General features: G+C 38.9%; 1 protein-coding gene across 1 annotated transcript in view; it reads right to left on the bottom strand.

Moving 5' to 3' along the window:
* diaph3 (diaphanous-related formin 3) overlaps nucleotides 1–22123 on the bottom strand; it is a 414251-nt gene that overhangs the window by 98822 nt on the left and 293306 nt on the right. The window contains exon 25 of the mRNA XM_073811820.1: nucleotides 20251–20386. Within this exon, the coding sequence (XP_073667921.1) occupies nucleotides 20251–20386 (136 nt within the window). The remainder of the gene's footprint in view (nucleotides 1–20250; nucleotides 20387–22123) is intronic.

The raw sequence follows: 22123 nt of genomic DNA, 5'->3' as shown, positions 1-22123 counted from the left end.
GCATGTGTGAAGTAAATGACTAGATATATAGGACTTTTTGTTATGAAAATGCAAGGATTATGAAATCATGCAAGCCCTGCATATTTTGCGAGCAGAAATCTGCAATTTATGTGGCAAAAGTGCGGCATATTTAAAAAATGCGGCCCCTGCATAAATATGCGGACTTTGGCTGATTATGCATTGAATCATGCGAACGCATAATCACGTTTTTAAAACGCCATTAAAAGCAATCACTGACAACTTTTCTTATTTGATTTCTTATGTTACTGTTGTGCCGTTCAAAATAAATCCCATAAGGCCCATAAAATCTAAGATCCATTTTTTTAATGGTCTTGCCTTGGTTTCGACTGTAATTGGTATTAGTCTCGTCTTGGCCTCAACCTATCAAAGTCTTGATCTTGGTTTAGGTGGTCTCGACTACCTAACACTGCCTCATTGTAATAGCAATTTGTAGATAATTTGCAGAGCTCTGTTGACACCAAGAACTCTTGTTGCTGTTTACTGGTTCATTAGGTGTACTTGCTGTGTACTGGCATTATTTTCATCAATTCATCCAGGCAGAATCGCTCCAGGTTGTTACAGTTAGTTGGATGACACCTGGACAACCTGAACCTTTCAAAAAGAGTCACAGATACTCAAATGACGAGGCCATTTCTTGAATTATTTCAATGTTAATTTAGTTCTGCATTTTAAACCACTATTTGGTGAAATATGTATTTTCATTCGGCACAATATATTGCAGCATTTTCCTGTATTTGGCATCATATTTTGTCAATTTTGGCTAAAAATGGCTGGACTATGCTGGACCACAACACACCACAAAATGTCTTCGCACACTGCAACTGGGTTACTACTGTAGGTTTTTTTTTACAATGTCTTTTAGTGACACAATCCTGTATAAGATACGTGGCCTGGTGCACCTTGAGTCCACTCGCAGCTACTCACCTCTGTGGACTCTTCAAAGTGGTTTATTTATGGCCTCTTTTTTGCTTTTTTCAAAACTATCCTGCTTGTTTGTGCAGAAAAATTTGAAGAACGACCCTTTCTGAGGAGTGTTTGGCTTCCACTACCAGATAAAGAAACCAACAGTACACAATGGGAAAAATACATTTGATTTTTTCCCAGCTGTTATGCTAAATGATGAACCTTTTTTCACATAAAATCTTTAGCCATTTTCACAGATTTAATTCAAATTCACTACCTGTCCAATGCTTAAAGGGGATATATCATAAAATATCTGACTTTTTCCATGTTTAAGTGCTATAATTGGGTCCCCAGTGCTTTTATCAACCTAGAAAATGTGAAAAGATCAACCTAGTAACTTGTTTTGGTAAACCATTGTCTGCAAGCATGTTAAAAGATAGGTCAGTGAAATTTGGCTTCCCTTATGATGTCAGAAGGGGATCCTATTATAATAATACCACCCATTAATCTGCACTATCCAACCACGACGCTGCCATTTAGTGCAGAGATCAATTCATTTGCATTTAAAGGACACACCCCAAAACAGCAAATTTTTGCTCTCACCTAAAATGTGGCAATTTTAAATCTTTTTGTTGCAAGCGAGCGCCAGCATTTTTCATGATTTTCACAAAAGTTTGATGACTTCCAGAAAATGTTCTTCCTTAAATATAAGTCATACAATATGTCAAATAAAAGAACAGACCCTCTGCTTCCAAAAAAAAAGGTTTCTTCCTACCTTCATTAGTTCTCTTTTTATCTCTTAAATATGGGTAGGTTTCTTCAAACACCAAATTTGTGCAAAAAGCTGAGATAATTCCATTTTTGTGAAGGACTTTTTTAGAGATCAGATTCCGAGCGATCCTTAAAACAAACACGGACATGGAGCAACTTCCGGGTTTTATAAGTTGCAGAAAAGCAGGAAAGCCGAAAATATTCGCCATTGGCAGGGAGCGTTTTCTCTTAATTGACGAGATAACGTGTCAATGGCGGCGAAAGAGTTAACATGTTATAATACATTTTTTATATGGTATTTTAAGCAAAAACTTTACATACGTACTCTGGGGAGACCAAAGATTTATTTGACATCTTTAAAAAGTCACAATTAAAGTTCCCCTTTAATTGTGGAAATGAATAGCAATTGTGGTAACAACTGTAATGATCAATAATCAATAGCAGAGACCAATTATAAGGCAACTGTGTCCTCAAGTATGGCAATTGTATTTCATCTGGGTAAACAAACTTGGGAATTTATAATTTACAGAAATAATTTAAATTGTATGCTAAAAAAATTAATTAAAATGTACAATTTACCAATGTAATGGCAGGGCATTGCTACTGTAGGTGGTTGCTTCAATGTTATTTTATTGATTCACTGTAATTTTCAAAATATTAAATATTTTTCCAGAATTTGCTATTTAGGTGCTCTATATAAAATCACATGACTCCATAAAAGAGTTGTTCTCACCGAATGAAAATAGATTTCATGTTCTTTCCCGGTAATCGTATGCAAACCCAAACCCTGTCTCCCCATCTCTCCTCTGACAAGCATCGTCTAAGTTAACGGTGGACGAATGGATTATTTTTCACCAGGGAATGTCAGCGAGCGAGAGACAGAGAGCGGCTGCCACCGAACGACAACCTGACCACGAGAAAATGAGGCGTGAATGTCAATCACTTATCTCAGTGTTCCAACACCATCGTCTTCACCCACAAGACCCTGAACTGCTGCAGCTGCTGTCACGGCAACAGCTCAGAAAGCAGCCGCTCTCAGGCAGACAGGTGCTAACGGACAGGTGTGAAAAGAAAAAGGTGCGCTGCTAGCAGGTAACTTTGCACTACAGAGAATCAACAGGGAGCTCATGAAGGAGCGAGAGGAGAATGATTAATATGGTGAAAGGAGTGAACCATAATGATTAGTAACATGGTATTGAGTGGGGGAGATGTAATCATGAGAAAGCAGATGAATGTTCAACCGCATTTGTATGTGTGGGAGAGACTCTTCAGTGCACCCACATACACACACATCTACTTTTCAATCAGTCCCGACTAATTACATGGAGCCTGAACCAACACAATTTAAAGGCAGAGGCTGCATGGGTCATGTATGGAATACTCACGTGTTTCAAAGGAAGGAGGCAATATGAAGATATTTATAATAATACTTGGTATTAGTGCTGACAAAAAATCTATACTGTATCTATATAAGATTCTGGCGGTTTTATGGTTTATCACGGATGCCCAAAGTAGACCTCTAGAGTTTCCTCATAATTTAAACGAATGCTTAGCTTTTTTATAAAAACACAACACAGCAAACTTTTCTCTTGCACTTTGCGTCTTTTGCAGGATCCTGTACAAGAGCACAGCGCTTTAAAGGGACACTCCACTTTTTTTGAAAATATGCTCATTTTCCAGCTTCCCTAGAGTTAAACATTGGATTTTTACCATTTTGGAATCCATTCAGCTGATCTCCGGGTCTGGCGCTTCCACTTTTAGCATAGCTTAGCATAATCCATTGAATCTGATTAGACCATTAGCATCTTGCTAAAAATAACCAAAGAGTTTCGATGTTTCCTATCTAAAACTTGACTCTTCTGTAGTTACATCGTGTACTAATTTTTAAGCATTTATTCAAAGCGACTTACAAGTGCATTTAAGGGTACACAGTAAAAAAAAGGAACTTGTTACTTGGGAACTCCACACAAAGCCTTTACATAGCTAACACAATGCACTACCAGTTGAGTTACAGGAATTTGTTCAGCAGTCATCTGCATCACCCTTACTGAAATTATATGTGATTGCAAATGCTGCCTACGTAAAGGTGGTGTTCAAATCGCTCACCTATTAGGTTGCCTTTCTGGTACACTCTTTGAAAGGATGTGTTAATTTTTTACACATCATTGTGCGGTAAGCTTTTAACACATTATGTGTAATTTTAACACATTATGTGTTATTTTGTGTTGATTTTGTGTTTAAGTATAACACATGTTGTGTTAAAAGTAACACAAAATGTGTTGTTTCAATAATAACACAGAGATGGGTGAATTCCAGGACAACGCAGTTAGTGTGTTGTCCCAGAATCAACACTAATGTGTTGTTTTTAACACATTCGTTCTAAGAGTGTATAATGTTTGGTTAGAAAGCAGACAGACATCTGACCAAGTTGTCTCAGCGGACCCATTGTCTAAGATGACATTTGCATCTGAACAGGTTTTCAGATGGCACATTTCTTCCTTTCTATAAAAGATAGGACCAGATAAGCAGGTTGGGGACGAATGGACAGACAGCGAGAAGGTGTGATTTGAGGGAAATGGAGAGAGAGAACCTGAAGGAGTGATAAGTGAGAGGAGGTAGCCTGCTGGGTCTCTGATGGGGAAGAGAGGGATGGAGGGTGGCTTTAATAAAGAGCTGAGTGAAGAAGAGAGAGGAGGTGTGAGGAGGAAGAATATGGTGTGATTTAGCCCGGAACGGAAAAGGCATTTGGCTTGATTGCTGTTGCCTCTCTTCTCTCTTCCCCACTTTCATAAATACAAGAGAGAGTGAATAGAAGTCAAACCAGAGAGAGCGAGAGACAGAGAGAAAGAAAGAGAGAAAGAGAAAGATAGAGAGAGAAAGAGGACATGCTATGACAAATCTACACAGTCCACAACCAACTCTGAAAATCCTTGTTTTATCAATAAACAATATAAATTGTTTCATTATTATTTTAGCAGTGAAGTGTACAAAATGACTAATAAAAAGAAAACGCCTCACCATCTATGGTACCTTTTAGGGGTGGCACGGTTCACAAAACCCTCGGTTCGGTTCGTATCACGGTTCTATGGTCACGGTTCTCGGTTCAGTACGGTTCTTGTTGTTATTTTTTCTTTAAATTTTTAACACTTCAGAAATGTATTATCTTATTAATGTATTAGTTATCCATAATTTAGGATACAGTATTAAAAAAAAGTTATATCATGTAATCATGCACAAACTGAATTTGATTATTGGGACCATCCCTGAGGAAAGCCAGATGAGATTTTGATACAGCAAGAGGGAAGACATTGATGATTTCAACATGCTTTTAATTTATTTGGCAAAAAAGAGAATGTGTATTGCCATCTACATGAACTTTATGAGCATTTTTAGCACACATAGATAACTTGCATTTATTAAAATGCCAACTTCAGTGTAGCTCTTAGATTTATCACTGAGAGGCTGCTTTAATACTGCAGAGAGTATATGTGGACGAGAGAGAAACATAACCTTTGCACCTGTAATATTAAAATCTCTTTAAGTCTCTTTTGTCCACTTTTGACCACTTCTGTCCTGATTACTTTGAGGGGCAATTTCTGAAATAAGATCGCGCAACTTTCACACGCTAGCAAAATGAAACTACGCGGAAATCAGCCGCTTTAATTTTATCAATGAAAGGCTAAAAATAGCGCTAAAGACGTAAAACAGTACCTCAGATTAGATAAATGGTCGGAGAGAAGGCGATCTCCTGTGGCTGTTTGAGCACATTCAACCCATAGACTGCAGTTCAATCTATTGTTTTATTTCCGCTGTCATCATAGGTAACATGAAATAAAAATATGTTTCCACACACCAAACTTATACGACGCTGGCACATCCTCCAACTGTGGGCAGACTTCCTTTTCTCTCCCACTTGCCATTTCTACACGTAACATAACCTGCAGTACTTATACTCGAAACCAGTCACCTCTTCTTTCGCGCGAAAGGGAAACACGCTAATCTGAGGTCACATACAGGGCATGAGACTACATTGCGCATGCCATGAACCGTTGAACCGTGCGGTACACACGCGCTCTGGACCGAGACAAGCGAACCGAACGGTTCGGATTTTTTTCATGGACCGTGCCACCCCTAGTACCTTTACAAGTAATACAGCAAAATCTCTAAATCTTAAAGTCTGTGTAAAGTCATTTTAGTGTTTGCTTTATTATTTCTTAACACATTCTAATTGTTAGAAATGTATTGCAGAAACATATAACATGTAAACTATGTAGTAGGGATGCTTCGATCGATCGGCCGCCTATCGGTTTCGGCCAATAATGGCATTAAATGACTCGATCAGTACTCGCTTAATTTGTATTTTCTATGAGGATGCGCAGCATCAAACAACGTAAACAACACATATCTAATCGCGGACAATTGACCTTTCGCCGGCCCCTCCCCCAAAATGGCCATTGTCCAATCACACATCACAGCAACCGTTACTATGCGAGCACCTCCGACAAACATTCACGCCCGCAGCGTTTGTGAGCGGTGCATACACCAGATAAAACAGTGTGGACTGCCCCATACAATGGATAAAACATTGTGGACTGCCCCATTCAGTTAAATGTGTCGAACATTTACGAAGCATAAATACGTCTGCACAAAGGTAAGGCTTACAGCTAACTAGTTACAGTGTTGTCTAGATCTACTAACTAGAGGCAAGAACACAAATTGGACCAAAGTTATGATTACCATGAATATAATTGCCAGAATGTTAAGCTACTCTCTATGCTAAATTTAATGAGTTATTTTGCCAACATTAGTTAACATGTAAGCTAACGCTAGCTACATTAGCTGCTGTTGTGTTGGGACTTTCAGCTCCCCAACTTTATTTTTCGTCAGTTTACGACAAAGTCGAACATAGCGCCCTTAACAATCAACTTTAAATAATTTGTTTTTATCTTTCATGTAGCATTTTATGAACGGAAAACCTACCCCTGAGTTTCCCAATCCCGTAAATGCTGTGCAATTTTATTATATTATACATTTTATTTATTATATTATCTGTCCTGCAACTTTTAAGACAAAACAATTTCCTATTTGTGAAATCTGAGTATCACCATAAATAAAACATTATGATTCTCAAAACGGCTATCCTCAAAACAACAGACAGAGAAATGTTAGTTAGCTTTGAATGGCTTTGAAACACACGTAGGTTTACCTAGCCAACATGCCTTGTATTTTAACAAAATAGCTACTCGCAATAGACATTAATAGACTATACCATATGAAAGATAACTTACTCGGCAGTGCAAGAGCATGACTGGTCCACAAGGCTGTGCTGGTTGCATTTGAGTAACAGGTCATGTGGTTTCACTTTTTTTGCGTGAGACCGGTAAGCATTAGCCTCGATAGTAGCCGTGTCTCCTTCATTGTGTATTTTTATATTTTGAATATATCCCTCCACTGCATACTGTAACCCCTTTTGCCTCGATCTGGAGGAAATCGCGGAGGTATTGCTCCAAAAAATGTCACTGACACGCACGGGTATATCGCTTTCCGTCATGGCAATCTGTCGCGCTGGTAATTTGTTTGTCGGAAGTAGCAACAGTAACTAAGGGGGGCGGGGCTCGGCGAAAGGCTAATTGCATCCTCATACCAAAAGTTTATTATTTGCATGCATTTTAAAGTTTTGACCTTTAAACTTTATTTTTCCCCACAGCGGCTCTTGTCTGCATACACCTGATATGCGCAAACAGCAGCCTGTCATCAGTGCACGTGAACAGAGCGATCTCTCTCTCACATCTTAAAGCTGCAGTAACCTAATTCATCTCTCAATAAAATCACTCTCTGCTCATCAGTGAAGAACTGTTGTACTTCATACGAATGCGTGTATATTTAATTCATACAGTAAAGACTGAAGTGTTTTATTTTCAGTACTTTTAAGAAATATCAGAAGGGGAGCCAAGATATTAAATTTCTCTTAGCAGAGGTATATTTGTTGTGCTTTTTTTTATTCTCTATTATAACAATAATATACCTAATTACAAAGGCAACATATATAAGTAATATAACAAAGGGAACACCTGTGGTATTACTTTATCTAGAAAAAATTTTAACCGTTACGGCCATCAAAGACCTTGCATATCGACTAAAAAACAACAACAACGGTATCGGAATCGGCCGATATCAAAGATAACAAATCGGTAATCGGTATCGGCTGCAAAATTCCTGATCGGAGCATCCCTACTATGTAGTACTGAATTGTACAGAATTGAACACATTTCTGTGTTCAGGATCATTTGGGCAGAGCTAAAATGGTGGCTCGATAAAGCACTGGAGCAATTGAGCATCCCTAATACAATTACGGGCATTCATTTAGGTTGCAGCGGTATTTAAAATTTAAAAGAGACGGCAGCTTTCCCGTAAGTGGGCGTGGTTTAAGCAATAACAGCAGACATGCCCCCAGTGCTTGAAAGCAGAGAATCCAGCCTGTTTTTCCAAGATTCTGATAACTTATTTTATTTATTTTGTCTCATTTTAATATTTTAAATTTGGCTGGGTGGTTAACTCTTTCCTTTAAGAGAAAACACTTTCCTGCCAATGCCGAGTATTTTCAGCTTTCTGCAATACCACTATTATCTACCAAAATTTCTGCAACTTATAAAACCCGGAAGTATCGCCCTAGGTCAAACAGCTGTATGTCCGTGCAAGTTTTGAGGATTGCTCTGCATCTGCATCGCTCTCTCTATCAAAAGTCCTTCACAAAAATGTTATTATCTCAGCTTTTTGCTAAAATTTGGTGTTTTTGAAGAAACCAACCCATATATAAGAGGTGATAAAAAGATAACTAATAAAGGTAGGATAAACTTTTTTTTTTTGAAAGCAGAGAGTCTGTTTTTTTATTTGATATATGTTTATTAGGGGTGGAACAGCACACAGAAGTCCCGTTTCGGTTCGTACCTCGGTTCAGGCGTCACGGTTCGATTCACTTTCGGTACAATGGAGGGAAAAGCAAAACAAAAATGAAGAAGGCAATTTTTTTTTGTACTTAAGATAATCTTAAAAACACAGGTGTCCTTATCTGTGTTATTTTGAGATGTCATGAATATGAACTGAAATGCATTTAACATACTATCTCGTATAACAAAAATGTATACCACTTTAAGTAATCTTGTACACATCTTTCATACAAATATGGGTTCAAATGTATTACAAGTGTTACCTAAATACATTTTAAAATTACATTTTGGCCTTATTTCATATTATTGTACTAAAGAACAAAAAAAATAGGCTTGTAGGATGAATTAATACGTGTGTACGACTTCACAAGGCGCTGCAAGAAACGACAAATGGATGACGTCAGAGTAACGCGAGAGCGCTTTTTAATCAGCCTCCTCCGCAAGATTTCTCGCGGTACTCTGACGCTGATGGCACTGCGTAAAGTTGAGCACACTTAAAAAAGCAGCTAAACTCGACACAACTGCCCCGCGTATGCCTGCGCCTCGTCCATTAATTGTATATTAGCAGGACAATTTATCTCCTACTTCTCAGCGTGAGAAATACAAAGTGTGGCGTGTGAGCGTGTGAACTGACTGAAATGCGTGTGTAAATGAGTGAGACTTGAGAGCCCTGAATTAGATGTATTTCCACTCACATACCCAACAACTGCTGAAAACGCCGACACACAGTCCTCGTCTTTTCCACCACTCTCTAGCCTGTACTACTGTAACTGACTGGAAAACTGAAGTTTTGCCAAACTTGCGATCTTAAAGAGGCCAGCGGCGCGTCTAACTCTTGTGGAACACCACCACTTGCCATACTCGCTGCTCACTCACTGACTGGACCGGCGTCGACCTGACAAAAAACTGCAGAGTGCCAGAATGTAGATGGGCTCTGATAGAGGGCATACATAGGCGGAGCTCGGCACCAAAATTTTGACAAATTACTTTAATAACCAATACCTTATCTCAAATATCCAAACTCTTTTATTTGCCATCTATTTTCATGGTTTACCCTGCATTTGTTACCCAGCATCCATGTAAAACTGCCCCTACGTGACACTATCTGCAATGCTTACATAAGGCCCTTGTGCTAAGAGGGGTTCTGGGGCCCTTCACCTTGTTATGCAAAGGGTCATTAGATGTACTTTTGACAACCACAATTTATAACCACATGCTATTTACAAGACTACATGGTCCTGTAAGAAAAAGCTATTCTTCAGTGTTTGAATAAGAACATTTATAGTCACATTAGTGAGAGACACATCCAATATAGTGGCGGATCAAAGATACACATACTGTATGACATACCGCACAAAGTCAGATCTGAGATCAAACAACAGTTTCTAAAGAGACCGGTCAGGTGTTTGCACAGGAAGAGAACAATCATTTCTGACAGATCTACAGGCCTTCATCATTATGTCCATTCGCTCTTGTGTTTATTTGAAGAGGGTGAAAGAGAGATGACAAATAATGAAGACAGCAATTACCTCCCCTACAATCTTTCATCAACCTTCTTTTCTTGCTCTCATCTTTCACATTGAACAAATATAAAGAGCACATTTTCTTGCGCGTCTGTCTGGTATTGCTTTTGACAAAATGCCACCTGCTAATCTGATTTGTCAGGTACATATTCTGATTATTAAACCTTTTCAGGAGCATAAAGGTCAGATATGTTCATTGTTCTCCAAGAAAAAGAAAACGACAGTAAAAAGAAAAGGAAAACAGCTGGATCTCATGCAAAAGCTTGGTAGGAGTCAATCTAATGGGGCGGACACACCAACCGCAACTTCAATGATTTGCGCGAGTAGATCACATACAAAGTAAATGCAAAGACGCAAATAGTTATCCAGTCTCACAAAATTATGTACCTATAGTCACATAAAAATTTGTATTCTTTTTTCGTGATACGGTCACCAATTTCCGAGTATTTTTGGGATTGTATCATGAATTTCTGTTTATGTGTCAAGTATGTGTCATGTCAAGTGTCAAGTATTGGTAACTCAATTGCTTTTTTCTATTTTCAAACAATTTTCGCTTCAGTTTAGGGTTAGATTTAGTGTTTGCGTTATGGTGTCACTTTAAGTATTGGTTTATTCTATTTTTTCTGATTTTTTTTATATTTTCTAAATTTTAAAATATTGTCGCTTGGCGTTGGGGTTAGAGTTGGGTAAGGATGTAATTTTATGTAAACCGAAGTGACAATGGTAAGAAAATAGATCAAACAGTTGAGTAACCAATACGTGACAATGACACAAACAGAAAATAGTGATACGATCACGGAAAAACGTGGAAATTCGTGACAGTATCACGAAAAAGAATCAAAAAATTATGTGACTACAGGTACATAATTTCATGTGACTGGGCTGGAAATAGACACAAACATGCATGGTGCTATATGAAAGATGCGAATCGGGAGGCACGATTGCGAAAATATCCAACTCGAGTGAAAAATTTGCATGACACAAAGTTAAATCCTGCGAGTAATCTAGAGCAAATAACAGATTGCCTTGCGTTTGGTGTCACTGCAGCATTACCCTACAGTCACATTAGCTACAAAAATGAGCGACATCGAGCGACACGCACTCGCTTTAGGGGCATTCCTTGGCTAGTATCTAAAAGCAGTATCAAACGTCACTTTAGAGGTATTGTTAAGTTAAAAGTTTGGATTTAAAAGTATTTATTTCTCAATAAAAGTAACAAAATATATGAGGTAAAATGCCAAACTTATCAGATATATACAGAAATATGCATTTTACGCCATCTTGAATTATTTTATTCGACTCGGCTGCAGACCTACGTCACGCTGCCCCTTCACTCCGGTTGGCAGCCGCTTTGTCGCATCACTCCTTCTTGTCTATTCTGGCTCCACCTTGCTCGTGCAGCGGCGAGCTTGTAGCTTGTCGCTGGCAAGCGGCCACTCCCATTGAAAATTAATGGTAGCCTGTCGCTCTGTCTCTTGTAGCTAATGTGACTTGGGGTCAGGCCTACAAGGTTCAATATATTGAACAAAATGCATGGATTTGAGTCATAATACACAATAAGTAATAAACTGTATTGTTTGTGATGAAGAAAGAATTTTAATAATAAAGTAAGGTTTATTAAAATTTATAATGCATTCAAAAAAGTTAAATCAAAATAATTAAAGACATCATTATCAAAATCTATAACACTGACCTATGAGCTACAAAGCTCAATATCTGAATAAAAAAATGTGTTCGTTACTTGGTTTCTATTTCTATGCTATTGTGACAGGATGCCCTTATCACAATGAAATCCGACTGATCAAAAATCCCAACACACATTAACTGTAAATTAGGCTTGCCGCGATAGACGGTGAAACGATGATAACCGGTGCTTTAGCCTCTCACCGGTTATATCACTTGCCCACCGCGACACCGTCTTTCACCGTCGTTTTGATATTTTCGTGTAATTAAATCATTTAGTTTTGTTAGAAAGAGCAAACACTTACAACTGAATGTGTTTGTTGTCGGAATTCAGCGGAGCTGAACGCACGTCGCGTCACAGAGCAGCAGGTGTCAGATTTCATTTATTTCTGTCAGAGTTTGCAAGGTGAGCTGACTGACCAGATTATGACAGAAGCTGCGTGCTTACTCGTTTTTATTATAATATACATATATGATGTTTAATATAAGCGAGGTCGTTTTGTTGTTGTGTTTTTCATCAAGAAAAATATTAAACCCATCATTCAAGCAGCGCTTTTATGGAGAAGTAGCCGGTTGCTCTGCTTGGGACTGGCGGGTTCTTTGAGAATTACCTGCGCACATTGACTCAAGCACTTAAGTAAACCAGCTGTTGCACTCGAATTGCACGCAAATTCATAGGCGATTTAACGCAGCTTACGCAAGCGCTGCATTTAAACAGTTGCGTAAGTCGAAAGTGAAAGTAAAATGTGCACGGCTGCATGCGCATTTATAAGCCCCTCCCACTCGGTGACACCGGGATCACCGAGTTTGTGATGCGCTGATTAACCGGTGGGAAAATTACGTCACCGCGGCAACCCTACTGTAAATAAAACATTACATGCGTTTCTCATCTTCTCTTTCGGTACAGTACAAATTAGTTGTCGCTGGAAACTTCCTCGCACCTGCTGTAAGATTTTCAACAAAGGTCTGTTAGATTTCGTCATTTCTATTTTTCTCCAAGCACGAGATGAACCTCACTCTTCGCATTTCACTTCACTACATGCTTCCCTATGTAGGCTGTAGGGGTCAGGGTTGGCTGCATCAGATCCTTTCAGAACTCCGGGGAACTAGAAGCCCCCCTGTGGTTTCTTCCTAAAGGAAAGCTGATATCTGGGGCAGAGTAGCTAGTACGCTGGGCTTTAACTGCATTTGCTGAGATTAGAAATAGCGAAGGATAGTGTGTTTCTGTATGTGTATGGATATGTGATGTGCCCTAATTCTGTTAGATGTCTGGTCTGTTGCTTTGAACAAGCATAGAGACCCTCCCCTCTCTCTGAAAACAGGATCACGCGTTTCCCGTTACTCCGCTGGTCTGGTTGTGAATCATTGCTCCGTGTGTGTGACTCCAAAACACTACGGAGGGAAGTACAGTACAGCTTCCTCTCCGGCTAACGGTGCCAAACCAATTTATTATATTTTCCTTTCTGTCTCGCATCCTACCACCCACCACCAAAGACAGGCCCGCTTACGTTAACCCTAACACGTACAGAGCGATGCCTCTCTCACCGGGGCGGTTCGGATTACCACGGCACTTTAATTGACAGTCTCCGTGGAGACGAACAGGAGAAGTGGCAATGGTAACCTGGAAACACAAAAGAGCCTATTTGTGCTGTCTGACTTCAGACGGGAGACAGACATCATCAAAAAGTGAGAGATGCAGAGAGAGAGAGAGAGAGAGAGAGAGAGAGAATTGTTATTATTTGTGAATAGAATCCAGCCGTTCTCTCTCATTTCCAAAGCAGTGCACACACTGGGCTTAAAGCAACCTTGCGCTAAAGAGCTACACACACACTACCACCACATGCATGTCAGCTAGACATCAGCGCTCTGAACTGGAGCGGAGGAAAGAAAGAGAGTAGGGACATAGGAAGAAAAAAGAGATAAAGAGGGACATGATTAGCAACTAATTGGTGTGAAAGAGATTTGTGAAAGAAAGCAGACCGGGAGAGGAAGAGGAAGCTGCGGATGGTCGCTCTTTGAAGGCGACATTTCTAAGAAGCTTTGATGTCGCCCCTGTTTGCGTTAACAGCCGCACCTGAGCCAGGGCCAGCACTAAAGATGAGTATTTTGGTAAGGTGTGTAAAGATTACAGTCAAAGCACCTGCAGTGAAATGAAATGCATCATACATTTTATGTTTTAAAATTATGAAATCGACTATGATACTATTAAAGGATTAGGCAAATTAAAAAAATCCAGATAATTTACTCACCACCATGTCATCCAAAATGTTGATGTCTTTAATTAAAATTAGAAATTATGTTTTTTCAGGAAATCATTTCAGGATTTTCTCATTTTAATGGACTTTAATGGACCCCAACACGTACCAATTTTAATGCAGTTTAAAATTGCAATTTCAAAAAAACTCTAAACGATCTCAAACGAGGCATAAGGGAGTTATCTTGCGAAACGATTGTCATTTTTGGCAAGAATATTAAAAATATGCACTTTTAAACCACAACTTCTGGTCTTCCTCTGGTCCTGTGATGCGCCAGTGTGACGTCAAGAGGTCACGGATGACGTATGTGAAACTACGCCCCAGTGTTTACAAGTGTGGAGAAAGAGGACCGTTTCAACGTTGTCGTATGTCAAATTATATTAATTAATGTCTTTGTGTCAACTTATTGTTTAAAATGGTCCGCAAATGTGCGTTTCATATATTTAACACGTGACCTTTCGACGGCATTACGCAATTACGTGAGGTTGCGCTGGCGCATCACACAGCCGAAGGAAGAAGAGAAGTTGTGGTTTTAAAGTGGATCTTTTTTATTTTTCTTGCCAAAAATGACAATTGTTTAGCTAGATAAGACCCTTATGCCTCGTTTGAGATCATTTAGAGTCCTAGAAAAAACCTGGAATGTTTTCCTCGAAAAACCTAATTTCTCATCCACTGAACAAAGAAAGACATCAACAATTTGAATGACATAGTGGTGAGTAAATTATCTGGATTTTTTTTAAGAAAATGGACTAATCCTTTAATACAATACTAACTTAAAAGTAACTCATCTTATGTGACAGTCTAAGCAAAGCAGAGCTGACAATACTTCTTTGTTTCTATGAAATGAAAATAACGATTTACGCATGCTCGCACTCAAACTCAGGTGTCACTGGGTAAGAAAGGGATTTGAGGCTCGGTGTAGGCGGATGAGAGATCAATCACACGGGTTGACTGGACAGGCGGGAGTATTAGCTGAAGAGACACCTGAGGCCTTCTGAAAGAGCTGCGCTTATACACACTCAGACCGATTGGGAAACTGCCATAGTCTCACACACATCCACACTCTCCACCACCATTACCACATGTGTGTCCGGTATCTCCTCTGAATCAGCACACACCCCTCCACCTGTGGCTCTGTCACTCAACCCAAAGTGCAAGTAAAGAAAGAGAGAGACTGGTAAAACATTAAGGGATCCTGCATGTTCTAGTCAGTCCTTGCAGGAGGATACTGCTGGTGTTTGATTGATGATGATGAAAGGATGAGGAAAGTGAGAGATGGAGTTCACATATAAACAGTTGAGGAAGTACGCATGGTACACTTGCTGTTCTGAATGTGCAAAAAAAATATTTTTAAATCGAGACAAAATGAATGACTATTAGTGTATTTACGTCTACAAATATTGCTTACTGGTAAACTCATCATCTGAGAGAGAGAGTCAGAAAGAGGGAGTGAGAGGAAGGGAGAGAGAGGTTGAGATAGAGAGAGACCCTTTTCACATAGCATGCTGATCCCAGAAAATTCCCATAAAATTGCCAATGTGCCTTCGTGGGAATGCAAACATGCCCTGTAATTGATTGTGGAATTGCTCCCCTAAAGTGGGGTAACATTTCCAGAACCCGTCCTGTGTGAACAAAAGGCAGGAACAATGCCGTAAGGGGTGTGTCAAAGTGAGGATGCGCGTGTCATTGCAACAACAAAATATCGTTCAGCTCTTTCACACATGGTTTTTAAACGCATATCAACATTTACGACGAAAAATGTCTGCAAACTGGAATGAACCAGAGATAAGGGTGCTCGAAACTATCCGTCCTGAATCTGAGATCATTCGGCAGTATAAGGGGCTGTTCACATATTGCGTCTTCTGCGCGTTCATAATGGAAGCGACATGTGCTCTTTTTTTCCAGACGCGTCCACATCGCATCGAGTTAAAACATCTCAACTTTTCAGAATCCAGCAAGCGCACCGCAGGGCATTTGACAAGAACCTGCACACCTAACGTTTTCCACACGGACCCTAACAGAACATCACATCATGCGCTAGTTTACGATCGAACCACAAAATAAATACACGTGGGTGGTTTCTCAAAAGAGAAATTGTGGATCATAAGCAAACTTAAGACGTTGCAGAGAAAATCCAACAAGTGCACGATGACAAATACAATAAAAGATATATAAGAATATATTTATATTGCTGTTCTTCAAACCTTTTCAGGTATTTTCAGAATAATAAAGAATATGTATAATGATTATGTTTGATGAGTGTTGCTTTTTCAAATGCATGTTATAAATAGGGATGCACCGATACCACTTTTTTGGAATACGAGTACGAGTACTTGCATTTCAGAACTTGCCGATACCGATACTGAGTACTTAATAAAAAAACATGATTTAAATTTACAGGTAACAGCTTTAGTCATATAATTTAACAAAAAAACAAAGGACTAGTTTTCCAGTTTGTTGTAAACTCTGCCCCTTTGGACAACACGAGGCATTTACCCCTTACACGCCGCTCAAACATAGACATTTCTCAGATCGTGGTATCGATTCCAGGTATCAGGGGACTTTTAACGAGTACGAGTCCTTTAGAAAATGTGGTATCGAGGCCGATACCCGACACCAGTATCGGTATCGGTGCATCCCTAGTTATAAACGACTCAAACTAACAGTGATTTCGGACTCACTGATCAAAAGCCATAGTAAATGAAATAGCTGTGAATAATATCGGCTGTGCGATTCGGTGTAGTTACCGGCAACATATTATTAGTGTATATCTGCATTTAGCGGTGCACCCATATACTTTATCTACATACAGTGCGGGTTCTCTTACATGGAAGTCACTCGGGGTGTGCAAAAATATCGATACAGCTAAATATTTCAATCTCTACTATCGATATTTTTAAAAACCCATCAAATCCCTCTGTGTGCTTCAAACAACCTCCTCCGCCATCCAGTTGTCTGTTATAACACAAAGACTAAACAAAAACAGTGTGTCTTTACTGAGGATATAATCAGAGAGCTGAAATCTCTTGAATATATCCGAACGCATAAATAAGCCAGATTGTGCCTGGACAGTGTGCACTGCCCCCTGTTGACCACAGACTGCAGCAACATGTTTTCAGTGAATATAAGTGGCTGATTCTCATTAAGTTGAAACAAAAGCACTTAAGTTCTGAATGACTGTGTCATGAGTCATTTAATAAAATCTACATTTACTTAAAAGCTTTATTAGAGACCTGCTCCTGAGACATAAACACTGAGATTTGTTTTTAATGAAAGTGAAGGACAACAGTGAAGAAAAAAACACAAATACACTGACAGAAAAAAGCCCAGCAGAATCATTCATGTCCCGGCATAGTTGTCTTTTATACAACCTTGACTTACACGACAGGGTAATATCCATCCCTAGTGAGTCTTATGCTTTTCTAAACAGATATAAAAAATGTAATCCCATACCTACCATTTTTTATACACAACGTGTCACTTAATATTCATACTTACCTTCCCTCTTAAAACCCTTTAACGTGACTAGCATTAACAAGTTAACTACAGTGTTAGCATTAAACTACAGTATTTCAACCTTGACCCTATTTGCTGCTGGCCTTTATTATGTGCCTGGTGTCAAAAAGAGACTGCTTATGTGCAGATGCATCAAGCTGTACAACACGACATTGTACGTGGCATTGAGACAATAACCTTGATATTACGCACGTTAAATATTCTATGCAAATTAGGTCAAAGCGGTGCATAATTAATACGTACTAGACCATGATTTATAAATCCCCAGATGTCTAACTACTTAAACTACTGGCTGACATTAGCTGACCTTCTGATATCAGAAACATCTTTGCCGTAATGATTCATGTCATGTGACACTAAGCCCAACCCCATTTTTAAACCACTCCTCTTTTTGCACAGCAGACTGAATCTCTTATCGCCTACCTAATCTGTCCACCACAGTAAACTTTACGGGCTATGAGATAATGTGACTACTGATCTCCTCTCTGTATAATGGTACTTGTGTGTGTGTGTATAATAAGTGCATAAAGAATGCACTGCAGGGCTGCTCTACTGCTGTATTGACCCAGCGTGAGACCTGATACTGACACAAAACCCATCCCAGTCAACACCGGATGCACGCTGTGTGTGTGTACACACCCTCACAAATATACTTCAAACAGTGGGAGGCAAACACCAGCGGCAACATGCATTATAATAAACTGAACTCTCTTCGCTCTTCATTTCACATGTGTGTGTCTCACGAGAGCAGAAAACCTGTTTGTAATCCAATCACATCTCTAATATCATTTTGAATTCCATTTTTTCATTAAAATGTTGATGCTAGCTCAGATGTGTTTTCTGATGTGTAAAGTAGTCTCTGTGCACATTAAAAGAAGCACGTGTGTGGTTGCACATGATTCAGAATAGATGGAGAATTTACCGATATAGCGCATTACTAGCATGCCAAGGTCATGGGATCTGATCCCAAGGAACACACAAACCAATACAACGTCCCTTAAATGCACTATAAGCATCTGGATCAGTCTGCTAAATGCCAAACTGTGAAATGTAATGCTACATTAACCACAAAGTAACAATTTTGTAATACTATAAATATATGAAAATAATATAATGAAGGGATCATTCTCACAGAACGCATGTTTTTAAAACCAAGACAGAGCAATAGAAAATAGTACAAAACACAAGTGTATCAAATGGATAGTTCACCCAAAATTTGTGGCATTATTTACTCTCAAACCGGTAAAAATGTCAAAGAAGGATATTTGTAACAAAGCAGGAAACAGAAGCACCACTGACTTCCATTGTAGAAAAGAAAATACTACTATAGCAGTCAATGGTGATGTTTTCTATGTTAAAGTGCTAAAATTGGGTCCCCAGTGCTTGTTTTAACATAGAAAATGTGAAAAAGATCAACCCAGTAACTTAGTTTTAGTAAACCATTCTCTGTAAGCATGTGAAAAAATAGCTCATTGACATTTGGCTCCCCTTGTGATGTCAGAACGGGATAATGCCGCCCCTTAAAGGAGTAGTCCACTTTAAAGATGGGGCCCAATGACTTACTATAGTATTTTTTTGACCTACTATGAAAGTCATTGAACCCCATCTATAAAGTGGACTACTCCTTTAATCTGCACTATCCAACCACAACACTGCAATTTAGTGCAGAGATCAGCTCATTTGCATTTAAAGGACACACCCAAAATAGCACATTTTTGCTTACACCTACAAAGTAGTAATTTTAACATGTTATAATAAATTATCTATATGGTATTTTGAGCTAAAACTTCACATACATACTCTAGGGACACCAAAGATTTACTTGACATCTTAAAAAAGTCTTGTGAAATGTCCCCTTTAACTCTTTCCCCGCCATTGACGAGATATCTCGTCAATTAAGAGAAAACGCTTCCCCGCCAATGACGAGATTTTCCGTCTTTCCGCAATACCGCTATTATCCACCAGGTGGCGCCCTTCCGCAACTTTTTAAAACCGGAAGTATTGCCCTATGGCAAGCTGCTGCATGTCCGTGTCTGTTTTAAAGATCGCTCTGACTGGGATCTCTATGAAAAGTCTGTCACAAAAATGGAATTATCTCTGCTTTTTGCTCAAAATATGGTGTTTTTGCAAAAACCTACCCATATTTAAAAGCTGATTGCAAAAGAACCACTAAAGGTAGGATGAAACGTTTTTTTTTGTTTGAAAGCAGAGGGTCTGTTCTTTCATTTGGTATATTGTATGTTTATTTATTTAAAGAAGAACATTTTCTGGAAGGCATTAAACTTTGTTGAAAATCATGAAAAACGCTGGCGCTGGCTGGCAACTTTTGTTTGCAACAAAAGGGTAAACAAATGATGTCAGAATTATAATTTTTGGGTGAACTATCCCTTTAAGGTGAATTTTTTAAATGGCCCATAAGCTGTATATAGGGTGACAGTTTAAAAAAAGGTGAAAATGAGGAAAACACAGATAAACACTCGATCATGCACACTCATATTCCACCCAAAATCTGTGTGAAACAACAACCTAAGACGCTGGGACTTTTTAATCCATCTTCAAAAGTGATTTTTATATAGCTTACACTTACAAAAACTTTAAATGAGTTACTTCTGTGACTGATAAACATCTTACCTGTGTTGACCTCCAGCAATCTCTTCTTCTTCATCTGCCGCTCCCGTTTCTCTCTTTCGGCCTTCTCTTTGGCTGCCTTTGCTTTTCTTTGCTTCTCCTCCGCCTCTCTTATCCTTCCATTCTCCTTTACTGCTTGCTGGAGAGAGAGAGACAGAGAGAGAGAGAGAGAGACAGAGAGAGAGAGAGAGAGAGAGAGAGAGAGAGAGAGAGAGAGAGAGAGAGAGAGAGAGAGAGAGAGAGAGAGAGAGAGGGAGTTAGAAGCATAAAACACTTAAGACATAAGTGGGGACACAGAACCGAATATTAAGAAGATTGTCAAAACAAGAAAAAACTACACTTACTAAACAATGTCTCACGAGCATGACATCTAATGTCAAGCTCTAAAAAGGACAAATACATTAAAAAAGTTATAGTTTAAAGCAGGGTTTTTTAAACAATGTTTTCAAACAGTTTAGTCCAATTAGTGACTAGCATTGACAAATATTTTAATATGACATTCCAAAAGGGTATTTTGGTTTACACTTATATACCGTTCAAAAATGACTATTATTGTTTTGGGTCCTGAGATATAATGCACCTGTTTAAGTGGGTCGCAAAATGAAACGTTTGAGAACCCCAGGCTTAAAGGTGGGGTGCATGATCTCTGAAAGCCAATGTTGACATTTGACATCACCTAAACAAACACGCCCCTAACCCAATAGAATCTGGACCTTCTTTTGATAGACCCGCCCCACATAAACGCAACCCAGGCAACGATGCTGGTTTGTAGACACGCACCGTACTGCTTATTAGCTACAAGTGTGTTTTGGTACTCGGCACGACTCCAGGGTTCCAGACTTTGAGAGTGTGGCACTTAATTTTTCATCCAGTCGCACATGTGAGACCAGTAAATTTTACCATTTTTTTGTGATGTGACACTGAATTTAAAACAGCACATTGAACTTTCTGCATCTATCATCAAATTATTTATTAGTAATACAGTGTATTACTAAATGTGAACATCTGGTTGGCATGTTGATTTACGGTAGGTGCCCCTAAATTTTCTGGTTGTGCCCCTAAAATTTTCAGTTGGGGGCCACTGTGCTCCTAGTGAAAAATGTTAGTCTGGAGCCCTGGACTCCCTTTCCCAAAGTGTTTTCAAAAATCATGCACCCCACCTTTGTTCTGCTGAACATAAAGGAAGATATTTTGAGCACTGTTTCTAACAAAACCATTTTAACACCATTGACTTCTATAGTTTTTTTTCCTACTATGAACTTGAAAGTGAGTGAATAATGATGAAATTTTCTAATTTCTTTTTTAGAGAGAGAGAGAGAGAGAGAGAGAGAGAGAGAGAGAGAGAGAGAGAGAGAGAGAGAGAGAGAGAGAGAGAGAGAGAGAGAGAGAGAGAGAGAGAGAGAGAGAGAGAGAGAGAGAGAGAAAGAGAGAGAGAAAGAAAGAAAAATAGAAAGAAGATTATATTTTGTGTTCGGAATTAATAGCCATTAATAATAAAAAAAATTCTAGTATTTTTTAAGTTTAGCTAACAGTGTAAATCAGCTATACAATACATCTACCAAAGCCATGTATAACTTATAAATATTTTATATTTAATGTCATCAAAGGTCCTACAAAGTAGAAATTAAGTTATCAAACTAAGCCAAGATCTACATGTAGATGACTTACGCAATGTCTCCAGTCATATAACACAATTATTTATTCTCCCTTGGCTTTGAAACTTCAGAAAAGTAGTCAGGATAAAGTTTTGAGTGAAATACCAGCAGCATTATATTAGAGAAGTAAACGTGCTGCTCTTTAGATTATGATGCAAATGTATTCAAATTGTGTAACAAAAAGAATCAGAGGAAAAATGAGCAGACAGAAACAAAACCAA

This window comes from Paramisgurnus dabryanus, chromosome 14 (assembly GCF_030506205.2).
Source record: "Paramisgurnus dabryanus chromosome 14, PD_genome_1.1, whole genome shotgun sequence".
NCBI classification, from domain to species: domain Eukaryota; kingdom Metazoa; phylum Chordata; class Actinopteri; order Cypriniformes; family Cobitidae; genus Paramisgurnus; species Paramisgurnus dabryanus.
Note: the sequence above shows the minus strand (reverse complement) of the source record. Positions and strands in the feature narration are given on the sequence as shown.